This window comes from Pelophylax lessonae, assembly GCF_965119305.1.
Source record: "Pelophylax lessonae genome assembly, chromosome: 8".
Taxonomy (NCBI): domain Eukaryota; kingdom Metazoa; phylum Chordata; class Amphibia; order Anura; family Ranidae; genus Pelophylax; species Pelophylax lessonae.
The window spans coordinates 251,396,688-251,419,134 of NC_138775.1; the positions used below are offsets into that span (position 1 = coordinate 251,396,688).

The window sequence follows — 22,447 nt, forward strand, 5'->3', positions numbered from 1 at the left end:
TGGCATTCTTTTGCAGTGTTGTTTTTGGGCCAAACATATCTTTTGGAATTATGACCAAAAAGTTCAACCTTGGTTTCATCAGACCATAAAACATTTTCCCACATGCTTTTGGGAGACTTCAGATGTGTTTTTGCAAAATTTAGCTGGGCATGGACGTTTTTCTTCGTAAGAAAAGGCTTCCGTCTTGCCACTCACATGTCGCCCAGACATGTGAAGAATAGGGGAGATTGTTGTCACATGTACCACACAACAAGTACTTGCCAGACATCCCTGCAGCTCCTTTAATGTTGCTGTAGGCCTCTTGAGAGCCTCTCTGACCAGTTTTCCTCTTGTCTTTTCATCAATTTTGGAGGGACGTCCAGTTCTCGGTAATGTCACTATTGTACCATATTTTCTCAACTTGATGATGACTGTCTTCACTGTGTTGCATGGTATATCTAATGCCTTGAAAATTCTTTTGTGCCCTTCTCCTGATTGATACCTTTTAACAATGAGATCCCTCTGATGCTTTGGAAGCTCTCTGTGGACCATGGCTTTTGATGTAGGATGCGACTAAGAAAATGTCACAAAAGGCCTACTAGAACAGCTGAACTTTATTTGGGGATAATCAAAAGCACTTTAAATGATGGCAGGTGTGTACTGACTCCTATTCACCATGAGTTTGAATGCAATTGCTTAATTCTGAACACAGCTACATCCCCAGTTATAAGAGGGTGTGCACACTTAGGCAACCACATTATAGTTTTATATTTTTACTTCCCCCCTCTAAAAGATTTCAGTTTTTTTAATTGATTTGTACAGTATATAGGTCACATTAAAGGTGGAAAAAGTTCTGAAATGATTTATCTTTGTCTCATTTTTTAAACCTGACATTCTACCAGGGGTGTGTAGACTTTTTATATCCACTGTACATATACATAGAGATATGTATAATTCCTATATGTGGAAGCATCATGTCATGTTAACAGTTCCTGTTACATGTATATTTTCAAAATCTATACTTATTCCAGCTCAGCTTTCCCAGGTTCTTTACACAAGGCCCCTAATGAGTGTAATGGTCTAAAAGTTAAACGCTCACTAAACCTAAGAACAAAAATGAAAAATATTGCAGCTTTCTAGTCCTTAGATGTGATGACTACATTAAATTTCTTTTTTCAGCCTAAGAACATTTTCAGCAAGTACAGATCTTGCCAGAAATACAGCATCCTTGTCAGTTCCTGTGTGCTTCACAGGCAGCAAAAACAACCTCATCTTTCTTTTGTAAATTACTAATTCCACCAACCTCTATTTAAAGCGGTAGTATACTCAATGTTTTTACTTTTACCTACAGGTAAGGTTTACCTGTAGGTACAATTAATATCTCCTAAACCTGCACGGTTTAGGAGATATTTGCCCTGGATGCACCCGCTGACACTAGCGGCGCATGCGCTCTGAAGGTCCGGCTGACCTTCAGAGTTCCTTGCCGGCTACTTGCCGGAAAGTGACTCATCTCAGCTCCGGCCACTCACAGCGCCGGAGCCACCGAACCCGGAAGAGATGCTGAGGGAGCATGACAGCTCCCACAGTGGTGTCCGGGCGTCCGTGTCGGGGCTTCGTTCTAAGGTAAGTATTTCATAATGAGCATACTAGCTCATTATTTATGCCTTTGTCTTGCAGGGTTTTTTTTTTTGGCAGTATACAACAGCTTTAATGGAGATAAATAAAGGCAGACATTTTGACATGTAGCCTGGGTGATAACCATGGCTCCTTCCATAGATACTGTGGAAGAGTGAATGTAGCCACCCAGGGACATGAAGTGTGTTATTCCCAGAGGAAAATAAAGAGATGAAAGCCTGAAAACAGAAAACTAATGTAGCCGTCTCATCCAAGGATTGATGAGTTGCAGTATATTACATTTTTGATTTTGCTTAAGATACACTTTTTAAACTAACCTTGCATTTTGATTCAGGTTCCAACTTAAAGAATGCATGTTTCTTTTCATTAAATAAATAAATACTAATTGACTTTTATGTTGCTTATTATCCTGTTTGATCTATTGCCAGCAGCTTGCAGCCCTAAAATATATGTCTTTTAAATAAGCCAGGTGTTCCCTAAAATCTGTTGTAGAAAATATAAGGAATTTGAGTGGGAGAGCGATGGAGAGACAATGCTGTCTGAATTGTGTGATCCAGTCTAGATGTATGCATACAATAGTGAGTGCTTTGAGAACTTAAAAGCCAGCTAATCATCTTTTGTTAACTCTATTATTCTGGAAGCTTTGGTGTTGCATCTATATATTGGCCAACATCTAAGACTACCCTTAGGCCTATAGAAATTGATTTCTTGTAAAAAACAAAAACAAAAAACAAATTTAAAACATAGCTGATGTAGGTTTGGAGAAAAGGCATAATATTTAGGGCTTTTGTTCATGTGAGAACTGCTTCTCTCCCCATTTACCTCCATATGAGCTTTTTGTAACTCTTTTAACATGGGGCAACCATTGAAATAACTTTCTGGTTTTAGAGCACCCCTGCTAATAATTGCTAAATCTTTAACTCAAGGCACATTAGTTTGGTGGTCAGCTGGAAAAATGGTCTTTATATTTCAGTGGGAAGAATCCTTTTACGGATAGCTAAAAAAGTTCATAGATGTCAATGGGAACCTATCTGGTAGGCAGAAATTGCTCTTTGCTAAAAGAACTCCCTAGCAAGTTTTGGGGGAACCATCTGGTTCCACAGATCCCTGGTTGAGAAACTCTGGTCTATGGGAAAACAAAACCATTTTGAAGTAGGTCAAACATAGGTAAGAAAGAGACCTGCAGGTCAAATGCAGGTTAGAAGACAGTCAACAGCATGTCAGATGCACCTGCTAATGAATACTGATCTCAGAAGCATCGCAAACTGACATTAATGCAAACCTATCAACAGAGCCAAAAGACCCATCAATCCAGGCCCTTATAGAAAGGGAAAGCAAGCTGACTAAGCGGTTAGCAATACTGACTTTTGTTCTATGCAATCCCTGTCAAATTTAATTTTTACAGTATCTCACAAAAGTGAGTACACCCCTCACATTTTTGTAAATATTTTATTATATCTTTTCATGTGACAACACTGAAGAAATTACACTTTGCTACAATGTAAAGTAGTGAGTGTACAGCTTGTATAACTGTAAATTTGATGTCCCCTCAAAATAGCTCAACACAAAGCCATTAATGTCTAAACCGCTGGTAACAAAAGTGAGTACACCCACTAAGTGAAATGTCAGAATTGGGCCCAAAGTGTCAATATTTTGTATGGCCATCATTATTTTCCAGCACTGCCTTAACATTCTTGGGCATGGAGTTCACCAGAGCTTCACAGGTTGCCACTGGGGTCCTCTTCCACTCCTCCATGACAACATCACGGAGTTGGTGGATGTTAGAGACCTTGCGCTCCTCCACCTTTCGTTTGAGGTTGCCCCACAGATTCTCAATAGGGTTTAGGTCTTGAGACATGCTTGGCCAATCCATCACCTTTACCCTCAGCTTCTTTAGCAAGGCAGTGGTCATCTTGGAGGTGTGTTTGGGGTCGTTATCATTTCTCCGACGGGAGGGGATCACGTCTCCGAAGGGAGGGGATCATACTCTGCTTCATTTTCTCACAGTACATGTTGGCATTCATAGTTCCCTCAATGAACTGTAGCTCACCAGTGCTGGCAGCGCTCATGCAGCCCCAGACCATGACACTCCGACCACCATGTTTGACTGGACACACTTGTCTTTGTACTCCCCACCTGGTTGCCGCCAAACACGCTTAACACCATCTGAACCAAATATGTTTATCTTGGTCTCATCAGACCACAGAACATGGTTCCAGTAATCCATGTCCTTAGTCTACTTGTCTTCAGCAAACTGTTTGCGGGCTTTCTTGTACATCATCTTTAGAAGAGGCTTCCTTCTGAATCAACAGCCATGCAGACCAATTTAATGAAGTGTGCGACGTATGGTCTGAAAACTGACAGCATGACTCCCCACCCTTTTAACCTCTGCAGCAATTCTGGCAGCACACATACATTTCCCAAAGACAATCTCTGGATATGTACTAAGCTTCTTTGGTCGACTATAGCAATGCCTGTTCTGAGTGGAACCTGTCCTTTTAAACTGCTGTATGATCTTGGCCACCATGCTGCAGCTCAGTTTCAGGGTCTTGGCAATCTTCTTATAGCCTAGGTTATCTTTATGTAGAGCAACAATTCTTTTTTCAGATCCTCGGAGAGTTATTTGCCATGTGGTGCCATGTTGAACTTTCAGTGACCAGTATGAGAGAGTGAGAGCGATGACTCTAAATTTAATACACCTGCTCCTCATTCACACCTGAGACCTTGTAACACTAATGAGTCACATGACACTGAGGAGGGGAAATGGCTAATTTGGCCCAATTTGGACATTGTCACTTAGGGGTGTACTCACTTTTGTTGCCGGCGGCACTCATATGTCTATTTCCCAAAGACAATCTTTGGATATGGCGCTGAGCACGTGTACTCAACTGCTTTGGTTGACCATAGCGAGGCCTGTTCTGAGTGGAACCTGTCCTGGTAAACTGCTGTATGGCCTTGCTCCAGATTAGTTTCAGGGTCTTGGCAATGTTCTTATAGCCTAGGCCATCTTTATGTAGAGCAACAATTCTTTTTTTCAGATCCTCAGAGAGTTCTTTGCCATCAGGTGCCATGTTGATCTTCCAGTGACCAGTATAAGAGAGTGAGAGAGTGCTAACTCTAAATTTAACACACCTGCTCCCCATTCACACCTGAGACATTGTAAAACTAACGAGTCACATGACACTGGGGAGGGGAAATGGCTAATTGGGCCCAATTTGGACATTGTCACTTAGGGGTGTACTCACTTTTGTTGGTGGTGGTTTAGACATTATTGGCTGTTTGTTGGGTTATTTGGAGGGGACAGCAAATTTACACTGTTATACAGCTGTAGCAAAGTGTCATTTTTTCAGTCTTCACATGAAAAGATATAATAAAATATTTACAAAAATGTGAGGGGTGTACTCACTTTTGTGAGATACTGTACGTTCTGGATTATAGATCATGTTGAAGGCATTCTCTTGGTATAGCCAACCCTACCCCATATGGTTTGCCATGTTGCATAATAAAGTTTGTTGCCTAAATTTGTTTCCCAGTAAAGCGTTTTATTCATGTTTCAGGAACAGGTCGCATGTTAGGGCCACCATATTGTAGTAATCTGAGATTAACCGCACTCAAAAGTCTTGGCCATTGAAAACTCTTGGGTAGGAGAGAGTGTTTGAGTGTAATGGCAATATATCCAATCTTTTTGACATGCTGTTTTCATTACGGTAACCTATGCTTATGCATTTTTTTATTTTATTTTATACAAAGTAAAAAAAAGGCTTAGCTTTGAAACAGGTGTTCTAAATGCAGCTTTAAAATTACATAAAGGCATAGGCAGCAAAAATGTTACTGCTTAATTGGAACAGTACTGTAGTACTGAGCATACACAATTGTGTGGAAAGAGGGTTGGGTCCAAAACATCCTCCTGCTACTGTACTGTTTCCTCACTCATGACTATAATTTATGGCAGTGGTGAGCTGTAGAAGCTTCTCTCTTTGGCCAGCTGAACCAAGAAACAATGCATGAAACATTGTTAAAAAACTGCCTGATTCTTATTGTCATCCCTTATGACCAGATGCCATTCCTATTGATTGTTTTGCAGTTGAACATATTTAAGTGGTTTTGCTTCAGCAATTAAAATGGCTAAACTCCAGGTTGTATTTTGGGTTATTTAAGGAGACAAGGCCATTCAAGCCCAGCCAACTATCTGTTTAGAATCAAAAAGCATTTGCATATGTGCCAGTGACGAGCGGGGAATGCAAGTTCTGACTTTTAAAGGTGTACTGCCAAGTGCCAAACCTAGCTGGAGGGGAAGAGGAAGCAGTGCCTTGTTTAAAATTGTTGGGTAATTATATGCAAACTGCTTGGGGCTCTACACCAAGACCTGCAGTGCTTCCACAATACCTGTTCTATGCACTGCATGCCAAATATGTCAAGTGAAAGCAAATATAGAATTTAATTATAATTCATGACAGGAACAAAATCACTTGAAAGCAGCCATTCTCAAGCTTTTTACCCTGGGGGAACCCTTGAAAAAAATTCAAATCCTGGGGAACCCCAAAATATCTTGGAGCATTCGATTGCATTCAGTGCAAGACTTACTCTGCAGTGGTGTTTAAAGCAAACCTCACTCTGCTTTGGTGTTCAGTATAAAAGCCACTTTTTGGTTTAGTGATCAGTGCAAACTTAAGGCTGGCCATAGACATTAATGCCTCGTACACACGCAACGATTATCGGCCGACCGATCGTCCGACTTTTGTCCGGAGTTGTGTTTTGTTGGTTGGAATGTGCCTAGACTGCACACAAATTTTCTCGCCCAACAAAAATCTACTTCAGAAGTGATGTCATGTGTTGGTTTGCTTTCTTTGTGTTCTTTCTTCTCTGAGCATGCCCAGACTTGCTCATTAGATTTTTCCCTGTCGAAATCTGTACTGACTGCATGAAAATCGGCCGTGTTTTGACGGCAGACAAAAATTTTATAGCATGCACACCAGATTTTTTTCGGCCGAAAAGTCGGCGTCGGTTGTCAGAAGCATCATACTAACAAGCCGAAAATCGGCAGATCGGTCGTTGGACGAAAATTCCCTACCAATTTTTGACGCGTGTGTACGAGGCTTTACTCTGCAGTGGTGTTTAAAGCAAACCTCACTCTGCTTTGGTGTTCAGTATAAAAGCCACTTTTTAGTTTGGTGTTCAGTGCAAACTTAAAGCTGGCTGTAGACATTTAGTACATTTTTTCATTCAGCCAGGACCTGGAATAAAAAAACCTGATTCCTTCATACAAACGAGGTGGATTAAGAATTAGGCCCCCCACCCTGGATAAAGAATTAGGGCCCTCCACCCGGGACATTTCATTCTGACAGCTGGACCTGATCGAAACTTGGCCAGTCTCTGCTAAACCAGACCAGTTTTGATCTATGTAACAGTATTATCAGGTTTGGAGTCTTGGTTCAGAGCATGATGACCCCCTGCTGAACTGGCCTAATTTCGATCAGTGTATGACTAGTGTAAGTAGAGTCTAACCAGTAGAACCATGTTTTTCAAGGTTGCTGTGAGCTCTTCCATAAATTTCATCTTGGTAATTTTGCAAACCCACAATTTATTGTTGGTCTGTGATGCTGGAAAGCTGTAGTTTCCAACTTTTTTTTAGCAGCAATGCCTGCTGATCTCTGCTGGATTCCTGTATAATCATTATTCTTTTGCAATGCCATACCTGTGGTATGTTACTGATCTTGTACATCAAGGCATTGTACAGAAGATGATAATGAGGTATAAAACCTGTCACAGCAGTAAATAACATCAATCTTCTGAAGTGACAGTTATGAGAGTTTTATGAGGGAATGGGCAGTGCAGAGGTCATGACTTGTTCCCACTTGCTGCTCTCATCTAGTTTCTAGAACTTTTTGGAAGATACCCTATAGATGTGTATGTTTTCCAGCCACATCTGAAATGTAATAGGCAACTGGTAAGGCTTGTTAAAACGTATAGTACACAAAAGCTTTCATGAAAGATCTGTAGTACCGATGACAAACATAAACCTTTTTTAATGTTTTTATGTCTGATAGAGACATACCCCAAGCAACTTACAGCTGTAATCACAGCAAAAGGTGGCGCTACAAAGTATTAACTTAAGGGGGCTGAATAATTTTGCACGCCCAATTTTTCAGTTTTTTATTTGTTAAAAAAGTTTGAAATATTCCATTTCATGATTGTGTCCCACTTGTTGTTGATTCTTCAAAAAAAATTAGTTTTATATCTTTATGTTTGAAGCCTGAAATGTGGCAAATGGTTGCAAAGTTCAAGGGGGCCAAATACTTTCGCAAGGCACTGTATTTGCAGGGCTGGCCCAAGACATTGTGCTGCCTGGGTCCAATAATGAAAAGCTGCCCCCTCAAAAAAAAAAAAAATCATGCCCACCAAAAGGCCCACACAATTTTATTTTATATCACGATAATTAAAACTAAAATTAAATTTATCAGGAAGTCAGATTTATATGTAACAGCACATTGTCTACATGCCCAATTGTATGACATCCCATTATATTTAATTCCAAACTACAAACTCCAGTATTATTTAGTTTTTGAATGTCTGATGTCATTGCGCACACCCTCCGCCTCCTCATACGCCTCAGTTTGCACTACGGGCGGCAGTATGAGATAGGGAAATTCCGCCCGTAATGCGTCGCAAACTGATGACACACAAAACTGCTGGGAAAAAAAAATCTTTGACATCAATTTGCTGCCCCTCTCAAAGTGCTGCCTGGGTCCAATGGACCCAGTGGGACCCATGGAAGGGCCGGCCCTGTATATTAGTTTGTTAAATAAAACACATATTGTGTATAGTCTTCCTCTTCATTCAGGCAGCCAGCATTATGCAACATGACCACCTGCTCATATAATACTTGTACTCTGACAACCAATACTACACTCCTAGACTGACAACCACATCCTGCATTCCACTACACCGACTATTGGCCTTAACCCCCTTCCCCCACTCTCTCCACTCTCTCCACATCATGCTCCCCAGTCCTCAGTCTTAATCTATATTTTGCATTGTTCTGATTGACTCATCCCATTCCTCAGTTCATTGAGTGCCCCCTCCTGCCCTCCACAAACCAGGAAACACACCAAACACCCTGGAATGACACCCGCTTCCTTCACTCCTGTCTGTACCCCAACAGGCTTATACGCATTACATATGAAAAGCATTTATAGTTGGGTAGAAATGGTTTATCAGTGTGGTTACATGGAAAATCCCATTCGCATGATCTTCAACATCATTGGGATATCTAGTGAGCACCAATTAGCATCTGCTCAGATCACCAAAAACAAAATACAAAAACTTCTTAACACAATTCCAAGCTAGCCAGCAAAAAAACAGTTTCAACTACCAAGGTTTAAACAGAGGTTTAAAATGCATGCAATTGCAAATACATGTTAAAGCCACACCTATAAATCATTCTGAGAAGGGATGACTGCACTCTATGCTGCTTCAGCACCTATTATTACTTGCATTGTAGCACGGATTTTCAATAAAACACATCAAAAATGAAAATGAATGAATAAATGAAAATTAATGAATAAAAAAAATGATGCAGCTTAGAGTGCAGTGAATCATTTTCTTTCTGATTGATTTGCCGGATTGCAATGAGCCTTACCAGCATCTGGCTATAGCCTGCAGCACTGATCGAGAGAGACAATACCAGCAGGATGGTTGAACAGAAGTTGATCGGTGAGTCGACTTCTGTTCAACCACAGTGGGTACACATGGATCAAAATTTTACTCTGTGTATGGCCAGCTTTAGAGGGGTGAGGGTGGAGACCACAGGGGGTGTGTCAGCAGGTGGCAGAGAAACAGCAGTACAGTGATCTTTCTTGTGAAGAGGTGTGCAAGGGGACCTGTCAGCACAAGTCTGACCATTGGAGTACAGGCAGACTGTGCTCCCAATTAGAATGCAAAGAACAAAACTGACCACACTGGGATGGATATGCTCACATGCCTGTTGTAGGCAGTTTGTAATAGAAAGCAGAGGGACTGGCAGGAACACAAAGGAAGCATTACAAAGAGAACAGGATGCTTTTTTACACAAGTACATGGTACAGCAGGCACATATTAGGAACATCAAATGTTGGGGTAGCACACACTGTATCAAACATTTTTGTACAGTGACTTGCTTCATAAATGAACACACCAAACAGAATAGATACACAATTGCAACAACAATTTCAATCTTGGTATCAATGAAAGAAAGGCGGCCACTGGGGCAGCACTGAGCCTGGAAGACAGCAGAAAAAAGTTTTCAGGATGCGGGGCAGTGTGCAGCTCCAGCAATAGATATAGATAACAAGCCCCAGGGGGAGAATATGAAAGTAAGTACAGGACAGCGCACTCCTGCTGAGCAGCCTCCATCTGCTCTAAGGCCCTGTTCACACCTGAGCATTTTTCAGCTCTTAAAACGCTCATCTCTGAAGTCTCAAAACGCCCAACAAGAAAAATCCCATTTATTTCAATGGCCCCTGTTCACATATGAGCGTTTTGTCGCCTGAAGCAAAACGCCTGAAGCTCAAAAAAGTACATGAGCTTCTTTTTTCGCAGATTGCAAGCTTTTTTTGTTAGATGCCAAACATCTGCAAAAAACAGCTTAAAAAATGCCTGAAAATGATATGCTCAGGTGTGAAGGGAGCCTAACAGTAAGGCCCCTTTCACACATGCTGTCCATTTGTCTGTTTTTCATCCATCCGTTGACGGATGAAAAACGGACATCAATGTATCTCTATGTAAAAACAGATGACAACGGATGATCATGAGTTAACATCCGTTTTCATCCGCTTCCGTCAATGTCTGTTTTTTTGAACGGACAAATGCCCTATTTTTCATCCGTCAAAAAAACGGATTGGACGAAAAACGGATGACAACGGATGAAAAACGGATGAAAACGGATGACAACGGATGAAAAACGGATGACAATGGATGAAAAACAGATAACAACTGATGAAAAACGGATGATAACTGATGAAAAACGGATGACAACTGACGAAAAACGGATGAAAAACGGATGAAAAATCGATGAAAAACAGACGAAAAACTGATACATTTTGACGTGACTGAACTGATGAACTGAACGGACCGTATGTGTGAACAGGGAAGCCATCAGAAATTTTGGGGCCCCTTACACAGCTTTGGACCTGGGCCCCTCCGGGCCTGACAACCAACATTCCTCAGGGCCGTCTCGCCACTCCGCCCACTAGCCATCCCACCGAGTCCTTCAGTGCACCTACTTTAGTTTGAACATTCTTACATCTTAATATATGTAAATGAATCCACTCCAGCAAAGAGACATCTCCATATATTCAGCAAAGAGACAGCCCAATCCTGCAAAAATAAATTTCCATCGAGCAAAGAGACACCCCAATTCAGTAAGAGACATCCCTTCGACTGCATTGGCTTACTCTGCGGCCATCCTGCTTTAGCAATTGCTAGTTACTACAGCAGCAACAACTCAATCTCGTTGGTTGGGCCTGGTCGGCCAGGCCCCTTGGGACGCCTGGGCCCCCTACATATGCATGGGCTGTCCCTCCCTGATGGCTGCCCAGTGTGTGAAAGGGGCCTAAAAGTCTATCAGAAGCTGCCAGAGCAGACAGAAAGCCAGGGCCCTGCAGGAGGAAGACTGTGGCCCAGTGCAGGGCCATGGACCAGTTTATGAGAACCACTGCTTTATGAGGTAGTGCCTTGTGGCCTGAAATTGTGTAACTTTTTACTGCAATAATTGCAGCAGTGGGGTGGAGAATCTTCTTTTTTTAGAGGAGCGAGACACTATGGGGTTAATTTACTAAAGGCAAATAGACTGTGCACTTTGCAAAATTGCAAGAGCAGTTGCTCCAGAGCTTAGTAAATGAGCAGAAGCTCTGCTGACTTTCATCATCCAATCACATACAAACTAAAATGCAGTTTTTTTCCCCCTTGCATGTGATTGGGTTTTCTTTGCAAAGTAAAGCTTTACCTAATTTACTAAGCTCTGGATCAACTGCATTTGCAGAGTCCAACTGTAGTTTTAAAATTGCAGTTTATTTGCCTTTAGTAAATCAACCCCTATAACTGAAGGTGACCCCAAAAGAGAAGTGAGTTGGTGAAGTAGTCCACTGGCAGCTTTCTACAACCAAAACACCAGTTCAGGGCAGGCTATCCTTTTACCTCTCTGTATCAGCAGCATTCCTTTTTTTAAAAGCTCTCAAACAATTAAAATCTGAAACTATATAATAATCAATAATCAATGATCATATAATTCTTTTCTATAGGCTGTCTCTCTGAGTGGAAGATTTTAATAGTAACAGAAGTGGTCACATTTAACGTGGTGCAGTGCTTAGTAAATTTCTCTTTAAACAGTAGTTTTTGTCACACCTATAACGATTATTGTTCATATAACTAGTCATCTTGTGCATTGCTGTAGTGTAAAAGATGGAACGGCCTTCTTTGTCAAATTCTTGCAGCTGTTCATATGATGCAGTCACTTCTTTCATTGATGTGGTCACTGGGTAGTGTTAAAGTAGAACTATGGACAAAACTTTCTTTTTTAATTTTGGATAGAGTACAGGAGGATTATAACCCCTTTTTTTTTCACCATATGTGTCGCATTGCAGAGATATTCCTTCACTTCCTGTCCATAGCCAAACAGGAAGTGGGAGAAAATCCTTGGAAAATAAGGCAATTCCTTGGGGACCCCCAGGTCCCCCAGGTCACCACAACACTCTCCATTGGAAGATTTCCCCTCTATTACTTTTCTGGGTACAACCCAAAATTCTGAATTTTCTTTTACTTTCACTTTCAATAATAATGGTAAACAGGACAAATAGAAAGGGGGAATCTCCCTAAGGGGGGGGGGGCACAGACAGCAATAAAAACTGACAGGGCTTCTAATCCCTCTCTACTCGGTCCAAAACTAAAAAAAAAGTTTTGCCTTTAGTTATACTTTAATTTAGATGTCTCTTAACCCAGGGGCAAACAGACCAGTGCTCCTGCCTTTTTTTTTAATTGCTTGTCATCTGCATAGATGTGTGTTTTGCCAGTGTTTGCGTGCGTTTTCTGAGCTGCTAAAATTTTCTTCTACATGCCAAAAGCAAGTAGTTTGGTCAAACTGTCCCTATTGTGCACATGTGATAGATGTAGGGGCTTTAGCTTGTAAGCCAATGAGAATGTCCTGTGTATAGCACCACAGTATGTGTCGGTGCGATATGAATATAAAAGTCTCTATGGTCCTGCAAACTCAATTTGATGCCTTTTACCATAATATAATTCTGAATAGTATTGCAGAGCATTAATCATAAAATTCAGTTTCATGTACATTTCAGGTACATTCAGGGCAAGCGTTTTAAAAAAAACCCAGGGCCAGCGCGTTCTGAGGACCGGCTGTAAAAACATCTGATGTTGCTAAAGGCTGTTAAATGCAGCTTAATGCTAAAAACAGCATTAAGCCGCGTCAAATGCTTTTTTTTTTTTTTTTTTTCGACATGTCATGGTTCCCTATGAGAGCCCATTGATTTGAATGAAAGTCGCATCCAAGTTGGATCATGATGATCCGACTTGTGGTGCGACTTGTGCTCTGAGGATCTTTAAGGAAAACGCCACGCCAAAAAAACAAAAAAAAAAAAAAAAACAGCATTAGCTCACCCTCCCAACTCCATAGCAGACCCTTTGGTCTGGTATAGAATTGGAGGGAAACCCCCATGCCTAAAAAAAAAAAGCCATGGCCCCCCCAAAATCCATACCAGAACCTTATCCAAGCATGCTGCCAGAGAGGTCAGGAAAGTGGGGGGACAAGCAAGGGCTCCCCTCCCCCAGGCATGGGGGGTCCCTTGTTAAAGGGGGCTTCCAGATTCTGATAAGCCCCCTGCCTGCAGACCCCCACAACCACCTCCAAGGGTTGTTGGGATGAGGCCCTTGTCCCCATCCATATGGGGACAAGGTGCTTTGGGGTTGGATGCGCAGAGCCCCTCATGCTCCAAAGCATGCACCCCCCCATGTTGAGTGCATGTGGCCTGGTATGGTTTGGAGGGGTAGCTTCCACGTCCTCCTCCCCTTTCCTGACCTGTCAGGCTGAATCTTCGGATAGGTCTGTTATGGATTTTGGGGGGAAGGGGGAAACTCCATGCCATTTCTTTTTTCTGGCGTGGGGGTTCCTCTCAAAATCCATACCAGAACGTGGGGTTCCCTTTCAAGATCCATACCAGACTTAAAGGACCCACCTGTTTTTTTTTTTTAATTTTGGCGTGGGGTTCCCCTTCAAGATCCTTTAGAGCACAAGTCGTACCGCATTGCCGCTTGGATGCGACTTCTTCCAAAAAGTTTTATTGAACAAAGTACACATTAGAAAAGGGTACAACAGTTGGATAATTCCAATCAACATTCTCGGTGATCCAATAATAACTAAATTAGTAACAAACCGAAAATACATAGTGCCGTAGAAACAATAACAGGAGAGAGGTTCAGATGTATGTATTTCGCGAATATTGAAGTAATTTTACTAAAGGATAGTAGGAGTTCCGATAGGAATGTTTTCCTTATTTAAGATTAGGTGTATTTTATGTATAGAATTTCTATATATGAAAGGAATCAATCATGTATCTCGGAAGTGGCTATATGTGGAGATCTATATAAAGGATATAACAGGGGAACATGCCAGCATGTTCCCCTGGATGGGGGTGGATGCGACTTCTATTCAAATCAATGGTTTGAAATTCGGATCAGTTAAGATGGCTCTCATAGAGAACCATTGATTTTGAATAGAGGAAGAGAAATGCTGCAAAAATCCAATGTGACTAAACGCGCATTAACGCCAATGCAAAAAGCTACTAAAAGCATGTTTTTACAGCCACTTTTTCCTGGTGCTGATAGTGGCTTTGCAGCTCGTTTTTTTAACACATTGTGTGCATGGGGATTTATGTAAATGCACAAGCTTTCATGTATGCGTGAATGGACCCGCAATAAGCACACAGCTGCTTTAAATTGTCTTTTATATCTGCCTGTAGTTGAATTTTACAAAGGAAGAGCAAAACTGTATTTTTAACAAAAATATCACAATCCCGCAAAAAAGGCATTCATTTTTAAGTACTTTATTTTGACTTTAATTCTGGATTTTGTCTTGCAGGGAATGGTTGGACCTCATGGCAATCCTGGACTACCTGGCCCACCTGGTCCAAAAGTAAGTGGATCTCATACAACAGATGCACAACAAGCTGTTGCAATTTCACATGATGCTTCTAAATCATAAGACTGTAACTTCAATGCTAGAGGGGAGGTTTTTTTCCACATTGTAAGATAATAACTAAATTACATTGGAAAAGAGTTTCAAAGCAAGAAAGTTTTGTGTTTTCTCAAACACTGCCAAGTAAAAAGGTGATGATATCGGGGAAAACTGTCAAGAAGCCCCCAAGCTTTCACACGCTGGAAGAAGTTCACCTTACCTAATACATTCAGTATGCCGCTAAGTGTGTTTACTTAAAAAAAAAAGGATAAAAAGAAAAGTCTCCTGGTACATGAGCCTAGAAAATGTGTATTTTTTTAAGAATCACCTTTTGTTTTTTTTTAAGTATTATCTATGACTACAACATTGTTACTTTTTATTCAGCTAAATATGAAATATTGCACATGATTATTTTATATTTACCACATGCAGCCAGCAGGTGGCAGGCTCTAGGCGAGAGCATCGGTTTGCTGTAAATAGACAGGAGAGATCAGATCATTCATAAGTCTGCATTTCCTAGAAAGTAACACCTTTCCTCCTTCCTCATGCCTAATAGCATTCAGATATACATCTTCTGCCTGTAAATATGCTGGTAGTGCTTCCTTTTCCTATCAGAAAGCCCAGCATTGTCTGTACCCTGAAATGTCGTGATACATTCTGTAACATATTTAGTTACAAAATAGGTTGTATGTAAAAAATGAAATATTGTAAAACATAATTGTATCTAAAAAAATGAAATAATGTTTATCAAAAACTATTATCTTCTGATCCTTAGTTCTCTAAATTCCCATTTCAGTAAATGCATTCTCTATTTTAAATTATTTTATCACACTAATATATGTCTGTTTAAGCCACACACTGGACCTGTCAAATCAGTAAGATTTACCACAACCCCAATTCCAAAAAAGTTATGTAAAATCTACATAAAAACCGAAATGCAATGATTTGCGGACCTCATAAACTCATAATCTCATATTATTTGCGCATTAGAAAATAAAAAAAACATATCAAATGTTTAAACTAAGAAAATTTACCATTTAAAAAAAATTAAGGTCATTTTGAAATTGATGGCAGCAACACATGTCAAAAAAGTTGGAACAGGGCCATGTTTACCACAGTGTAGCATCTCCACTTTTAACAACACACTGTAAACATCTGAGGAATGAGGAGACCAGTTGTTGGAGTTTTGCGAGAGGAATGTTGTCCCATTATTGCCTGATATAGGATTCTAATTGCTCAACAGTCCTGGATCTTCTTTTTTGTATTTCTTACTTCAAGATGCGCCACATCATTTCAAATAGTAAAAGGTCTGGACTGCAGGAAAGCCAGTAAAGCACTTGGACTCCTAATCTACTACAAAGCCATGCTGTTGTCATAGATGCAGTATGTGGTTTTAGGATTGCCCTGCTGAAATATACAAGGCCTTCGCTGAAAAAGATGTAATCTGAATGGAAGCATATGCTACTCTAAAACCTGGATATATCTTTCAGCATTGATGGTGCCTTTCCAGATGTACAAGCTGCCTATTCCATACTCACTAATACACCCTCATGCCCTCACAGAAGCAGGCTTTTGAACTGAGTGCTGATAACTGGTTTGGAGGATGCTGCTCCCATGGTAGCCAAAAAGAATGTCAAATTTCTGTTAGTTTGACCACAGAACAGTTTTCCACTTTGCAACAGACCATTTTGAATGAGCTTTGGCCCAGAAAAGACAGCCGCATTTCTGGATCATGTTCAGATATGGCTTCTTCTTTGCATAGTAGAGCTTTACCTTACATTTTTGAATGGCACAGCAAACTGTGTTCACAGACAGGGCTTTTTGTAAATATTCCTGAGTCCATGCAGTCATGTCCATCACAGAATCATGCCTCTTTTTAATGCAGTGCTGTCTGAGAGCCCAACGATCAGGGCATCCAATATTGCTTTTTAGCTTTGTCCCTTGTGCACAGAGATTTCTCCAGCTTCTTTGAATATTTTGGTGATATAATGTACTGTAGACAATTATATATTTAAAGTCTTTGCAATTTTTTTGTTGAGGATCATTATTCTGAAATTGTTCAACAATTTTTAGACTCAGCTTTTCACAGATTGGTGAACCTCTGCCTATCTTTACTTCTGAGACACTTTGACTCTCTAAGATGCACTTTTTATACCCAATCATGTTACTGACCTGTTGCAAAATGTTCTTCCAGCTCTTCCTTGTTAGTAAAACTTACTTTGTTGCCCTGCCCAACTTTTTTAAGTTGTGTTGTTGGTCACCATATTCAAAATTACCATATTTTTTTTCTCACAATGGTTCTTTACAGTTTACATTTTTGATATGTTTTCTATTTCCTATTGTGAATAAAATATGGGTTTATGAGTTTTGCAAATAACTCCAGTTTACACAGTGTTCCAACTTTTTTGGAATTGGGGTTATAGTTTTGTTGTGCAAGGGCTTGCCTAAATATTTTGGACCCTCACACTGCACTTCCTCAGCTTACAAATTTGGGGTTATTTTGGTAGTACAGGTAGCAGTGATGATAAGCACAGTAGAACAACTCATAGCAAATCAACAAATACCAATCATTTACAATACCTGGCCAAAGGTGGAAGGGCACCACTCCAAATCTTTGAGTTCAGATGTTTCCAGGAAAGGGTACTCTTGATGGTACAGCATACAAAGATATTTTAGGCAAGTTTTTATTTCCAACCTTGCGGTAACCTTTTGGGGAAAGCCCTTTTCTGTTCCAGAATGACTATGTCCATGTGCACAAATCCAGCTCTTTATGGACATTGTTTGATGTGAAAGTACTCAACATGCCGTGACCTCAACCTTACTGAACACCTTAGGGATGAATTGGAATCCCAATTAAAAACGAGGTCTTTCCATCATCAGTTTCTGACACGTTAAACTGGACTTGTTCTGTAATGTCGAAGACGTTTCATAGCTTCTCCATAAAATGGCTTGGAGCAGCTACAAAATGTCTTCAACATTACAGAACAATCACTTTTTGGCCAACATTTTTTTCACCCAGTTCCTTCAAATTTAGAAGTTAGGTGTTGCCGGCAAGGCAACCCATGGATCGCATTTTGGCCGATTCAGCAGGAAGCAGCCGAAATTCAATCTCTCTATGGCCATCTTTAGGCTTAGGTTAAAGTAAACCTGTAGTGAGGGAAATATGGAGACTTTAACCGTTGACCTCTTTCTGAAAATGCAAGTTTCCTGATGGTCTATGGCTTCAGTACTTCCTGAATCACTGACCTAAAACAAGTATGCAGCAAGTGAAGTTAAAATGCTTTATTTGGATACTTATTCTGAGTCAGCGACTTGGGAAGTACTGAAGCCACTAGGTCAGTATGCTAGTTCAGCAACAGCAGTTTCAGGATAATGCTAACAAATTACTAGAGCTGCACGATTAATTGTTAAAAATAATCACGATCTTGATTCAACTCCCCCTCACCATTTTAATTCGGCTTTTCCACAATTCATGTAACAGTGCAGAGCCTTTCTCTGCTCAGAGCTGAGAGCTGTCAAAAAAAAAGGCAGCCAGCAAATGTTTATCAATTTTGCTCAGCTCTGAGATAAAATGAAACATTGTATCATTTGGGTCTTTTAGATCAAAGGGATGAACTACAGTTTGCAATTGAGGGCAGTTAAACTACTAAAGACTAAGCCTTTTTCTAACACATTGCTTACAAGTTAAAAATCATTATTTTTTGCTAGAAAATTACTTAGAACCCCCAAACATTATGTAGCAATGTTTCCAGGCCTTGGGCCTGAGGTGGGTCTGCCATCAGAACCGGTAACACTTCCAACACATTTAAGTTGTGAACCCAGGTGTGAGAACTGACACAATGACCATTCTGGCATCTTTGGTTTGTTTTGTTTATTGTATATTGGGGATGGGAGAAGGGAATGAGTGGGATACTCCTCTGGCTCTTCTAGGCTTAACTGGGACACTGTACAAAAAAATGCCAGTTGGCCTGTCTTAACGCCAGCTGAATGCTGGCCAATGCTTCCTGGCGCTTAAGGATACTGACTTGCTGAATAGTGCTAGAACTTTGACTTTAACTTGTTTGTTAACTTAGAAGATCCAGGACTGTAGAACACTTGACTCCTGACACTCGATTTAGCTCAAAAGTCACTGAACAGCTCCCTCAGCCCTTCACTGACTGAGGTAGCTCCTTGTCTTTACTTGTGCTGCTGCAACTCTTAACACTGCACACTGTACACTGACTCTTCAGGGCCCAACCACTGGTGCCCCCTTTTACACTTCAGGGTCCTCTGACTAGGTACCTCCTCTACCACTTAAGGGTCCTCTGACTAGACACCCCCTCTAACACTTCAGGGTCCTCTGACTAGGCACCCCCTTTACAGCTAGCTGACTCCTGGATCCCTGGAACCTTCTCTGGAGTGGTCCCCTCTACACTTGGCAGACCCCTAGGAGTAGTTCACAGTACTAACGACCTTGGCAGGCTTTCTTGAAACTGAACCCCTCTTCCTCCACTGGTCTTCGGTACACCGTATCCCCCCTGCAGCTCAACTAGGCACTCTCTGGATTCCCAGGCAGCCACCCAGGTACTCTCCCTCCTGGGACTCTGCTTCCCGCCAAAGACGCTGCGTCATGCGTTCCCTCAAAACGTATACCCACTCCCAGAATCCTCTGCGGCAGAATCTGCCTTCTTGGGTAGATACAGGCCTCAGTGTGTCTCTGATTGGGTTTCCTCCACTGCCCAATGAGAATCCTCTCATGGAGCCAGTGGGGAGACTCCCCTCTCAGCAGACACACCTGGGAGACATGACAGCCAGCTGAAATCATGGCCCTGCTGTTAGGCAGCCAAGGCCCACTATACTTTTACCTAGCACCTACCTGTAGGGTGCTACAATTATATTTATTTTTTTGGCAGAGACCCTAGAGAATAAAATAACGGACATTGCAATATTTTGTCACACTGTATTTGCGCAGCAGTCTTTTAAAAGCAATTTTATGGGAAAAAATACACTTTAATGAATTGGAAAAAAAAAACTAAACAGTAAAATTAGCCCAATTTTTTATTGTATAATGTAAAAGATGATGTTACGCCAAGAATCATGATCTTTATTCTAAGCAAATAAATTTGGATTCTTATTTTATCCAGAATCATGCAGCTCTATAAATTACTTACTAATCCTTTTTTATTGTCCTTTTTGGGCTTCTTTTAGTGGTAAATTTTCAGAATTTTAAATGAATTGGGCCAAATTATTCATAATGAAAAAAATGTGTCATAAAATGAAATTGTTATGGGGGACATATGTATTTTGTCATTCTAGATCCCTTTCAAAAATGCTAATAGCCTGACTGTCATACTGGTTGTATGGTTTTGCTGCTTAGTGAGTCTAGTAAGTAAGAGACCTGAAATATAGTGTATGTGCAGGTCTCAAGTCCTGAGTCCACCGGTTTTGATTGTTTTGGTTCATTGGACCACCAAGATGTGAATCCTAATGATCAACATGAGAGCCAGGCATACAACATTTTCAGAAGGAGAAAGTACAGTACATTTTTTAAGATATAAAGAGGGTGATTACTATTATATTGGGGGCCAATCAGTTATTAAATAAGGGCTCCTCTCTCATTCTTTCTACCACACTGAAAAGTGCTGGTTCGTAAGACACGATCCAAGGTGGAAACAGACAGCGACTTTGTTGTGGTTTCTTAGACATATGTCTTCATTTCATTCACTGAATTGCAGCCAGTCACAGTCAAAAGCTTTGAAGTTAAGTAATTGTGTTGTCTGGCTATTGGAGAGCAATGTGTCGCATGTGCTTGTAATAATAAGCCGAGCATGTGTTAAACAGCCGTATCAAAGCTCTCAGCTCACAGATCCTAATACAAAAGGGTTTTTTAAGTACACCAAGATAGAAATATAACTTTAAATGAAGTCTTCCTGTGCGAGATAAAACAGCTGTTTCAGTATGAGAACTATTCTCCTATGTAATGCGATTAAACTCTTTCCACTTACCTTATCTTTACTATGGGATCATGAGCTTTGGCTGGAATTACTGCTTAGCAAAGTGTGAAGCACTTTACTGGGGCGCTGTCAGGTTCATCCCTAAACTGTCAGATATAGGGGATCGTGCGGTTGTCTAAACTCTTTGCGCGTGCCTTGACTCTGCAAACCTGCCAGAAAATGCTCTACAATAAAGCATGCTCACATGTCTGTGAAGGATCTCATTTATCCAAGTCATAGTATATCTAGTAGAAGTTAGTTGTAATCACCTGGACTTGTTCTGCAACATTGAAGAAGTTTGGTAGCTTGTCCAAGCCACTTTCTCAGTTCTAATGAGCATCAGGAAAATACTCTACCATTAGGGGTGGCCTAGATATCCAGGTCATGGTATATCTAGTAGTAATGCAATGTTAAAGACAATTGGTAGCACATCCAAGCCACTTCTTCAGTTCTAATGAGCGTCAAAAAATACTCCAGCATTAGGGACGAGCTAGGGCATGGTCGGATGCAGAATTCCCTGCTCCGCAATCGCACGTATAAATGTGGCATGTATACATACCGATATGGGGGGCGGGGAATGCCTTGGCCACAAATGATTGGCCCGTTACAGGTGACAGCTGCCTGGTGAGCTGGACCATGTGGGCTTGGAAGACCAACCAAACACATCCAGCATGTATATCCACATAGGTAACACCTTGATCCAGTCACCATGGACATCCGTGGAAGTCAAGCAAACACACAGAACCATCAAACAGAAGGGAGATGCAGAACACAAAGTAATATAGTCATTCCTTCATGCAGCTGCAATGCCATCAAAACTCCAAAGGATCTACAGTGGGTACGAAAAGTATTCAGACCCCCTTAAATTTTTCACTCTTTGTTATATTGCAGCCATTTGCTAAAATCATTTAAGTTCATTCTTCTTCCTCATGAATGTACACACAGCTCCCCATATTGACGGAAAAACACAGAATTGTTGACATTGTTGCAGATTTATTAGAAAAGAAAAACTGAAATATCACATGGTCCTAAGTATTCAGACCCTCAGGTGTTTTCCATTTCTTCTGATCATCCTTGAGATGGTTCTACACCTTCATTTGAGTCCAGCTGTGTTTGATTATACTGATTGGACTTGATTAGGAAAGCCACACACCTGTCTATATAAGACCTTCCAGATCACAATGCATGTCAGAGCAAATGAGAATCATGAGGTCAAAGGAACTGCCTGAAGAGCTCAGAGACAGAATTGTGGCAAGGCACAGATCTGGCCAAGGCTACAAAAAGATTTCTGCTGCACTTAAGGTTCCTAAGAGCACAGTGGCCTCCATAATCCTCAAATGGAAGACGTTTGGGACGACCAGAACCCTTCCTAGAGCTGCAGGGACAGGACGACTGGTTGCAATCGAGGGAAAGATGAATGCGGCCAAGTACAGGGATATCCTGGACAAAAACCTTCTCCAGAGTGCTCTGGACCTCAGACTGGGCCGAAGGTTTACCTTCCAACAAGACAATGACCCTAAGCACACAGCTAAAATAACGAAGGAGTGGCTTCACAACAACTCCGTGACTTTTCTTGAATGGCCCAGCCAGAGCCCTGACTTAAACCCAATTGAGCATCTCTGGAGAGACCTAAAAATGGCTG

General features: G+C 41.0%; 1 protein-coding gene across 1 annotated transcript in view; it reads left to right on the forward strand.

Moving 5' to 3' along the window:
* COL24A1 (collagen type XXIV alpha 1 chain) overlaps nucleotides 1-22,447 on the forward strand; it is a 417,206-nt gene that overhangs the window by 121,391 nt on the left and 273,368 nt on the right. Inside the window, exon 5 of the mRNA XM_082265511.1 lies at nucleotides 14,738-14,791. Within this exon, the coding sequence (XP_082121637.1) occupies nucleotides 14,738-14,791 (54 nt within the window). The remainder of the gene's footprint in view (nucleotides 1-14,737; nucleotides 14,792-22,447) is intronic.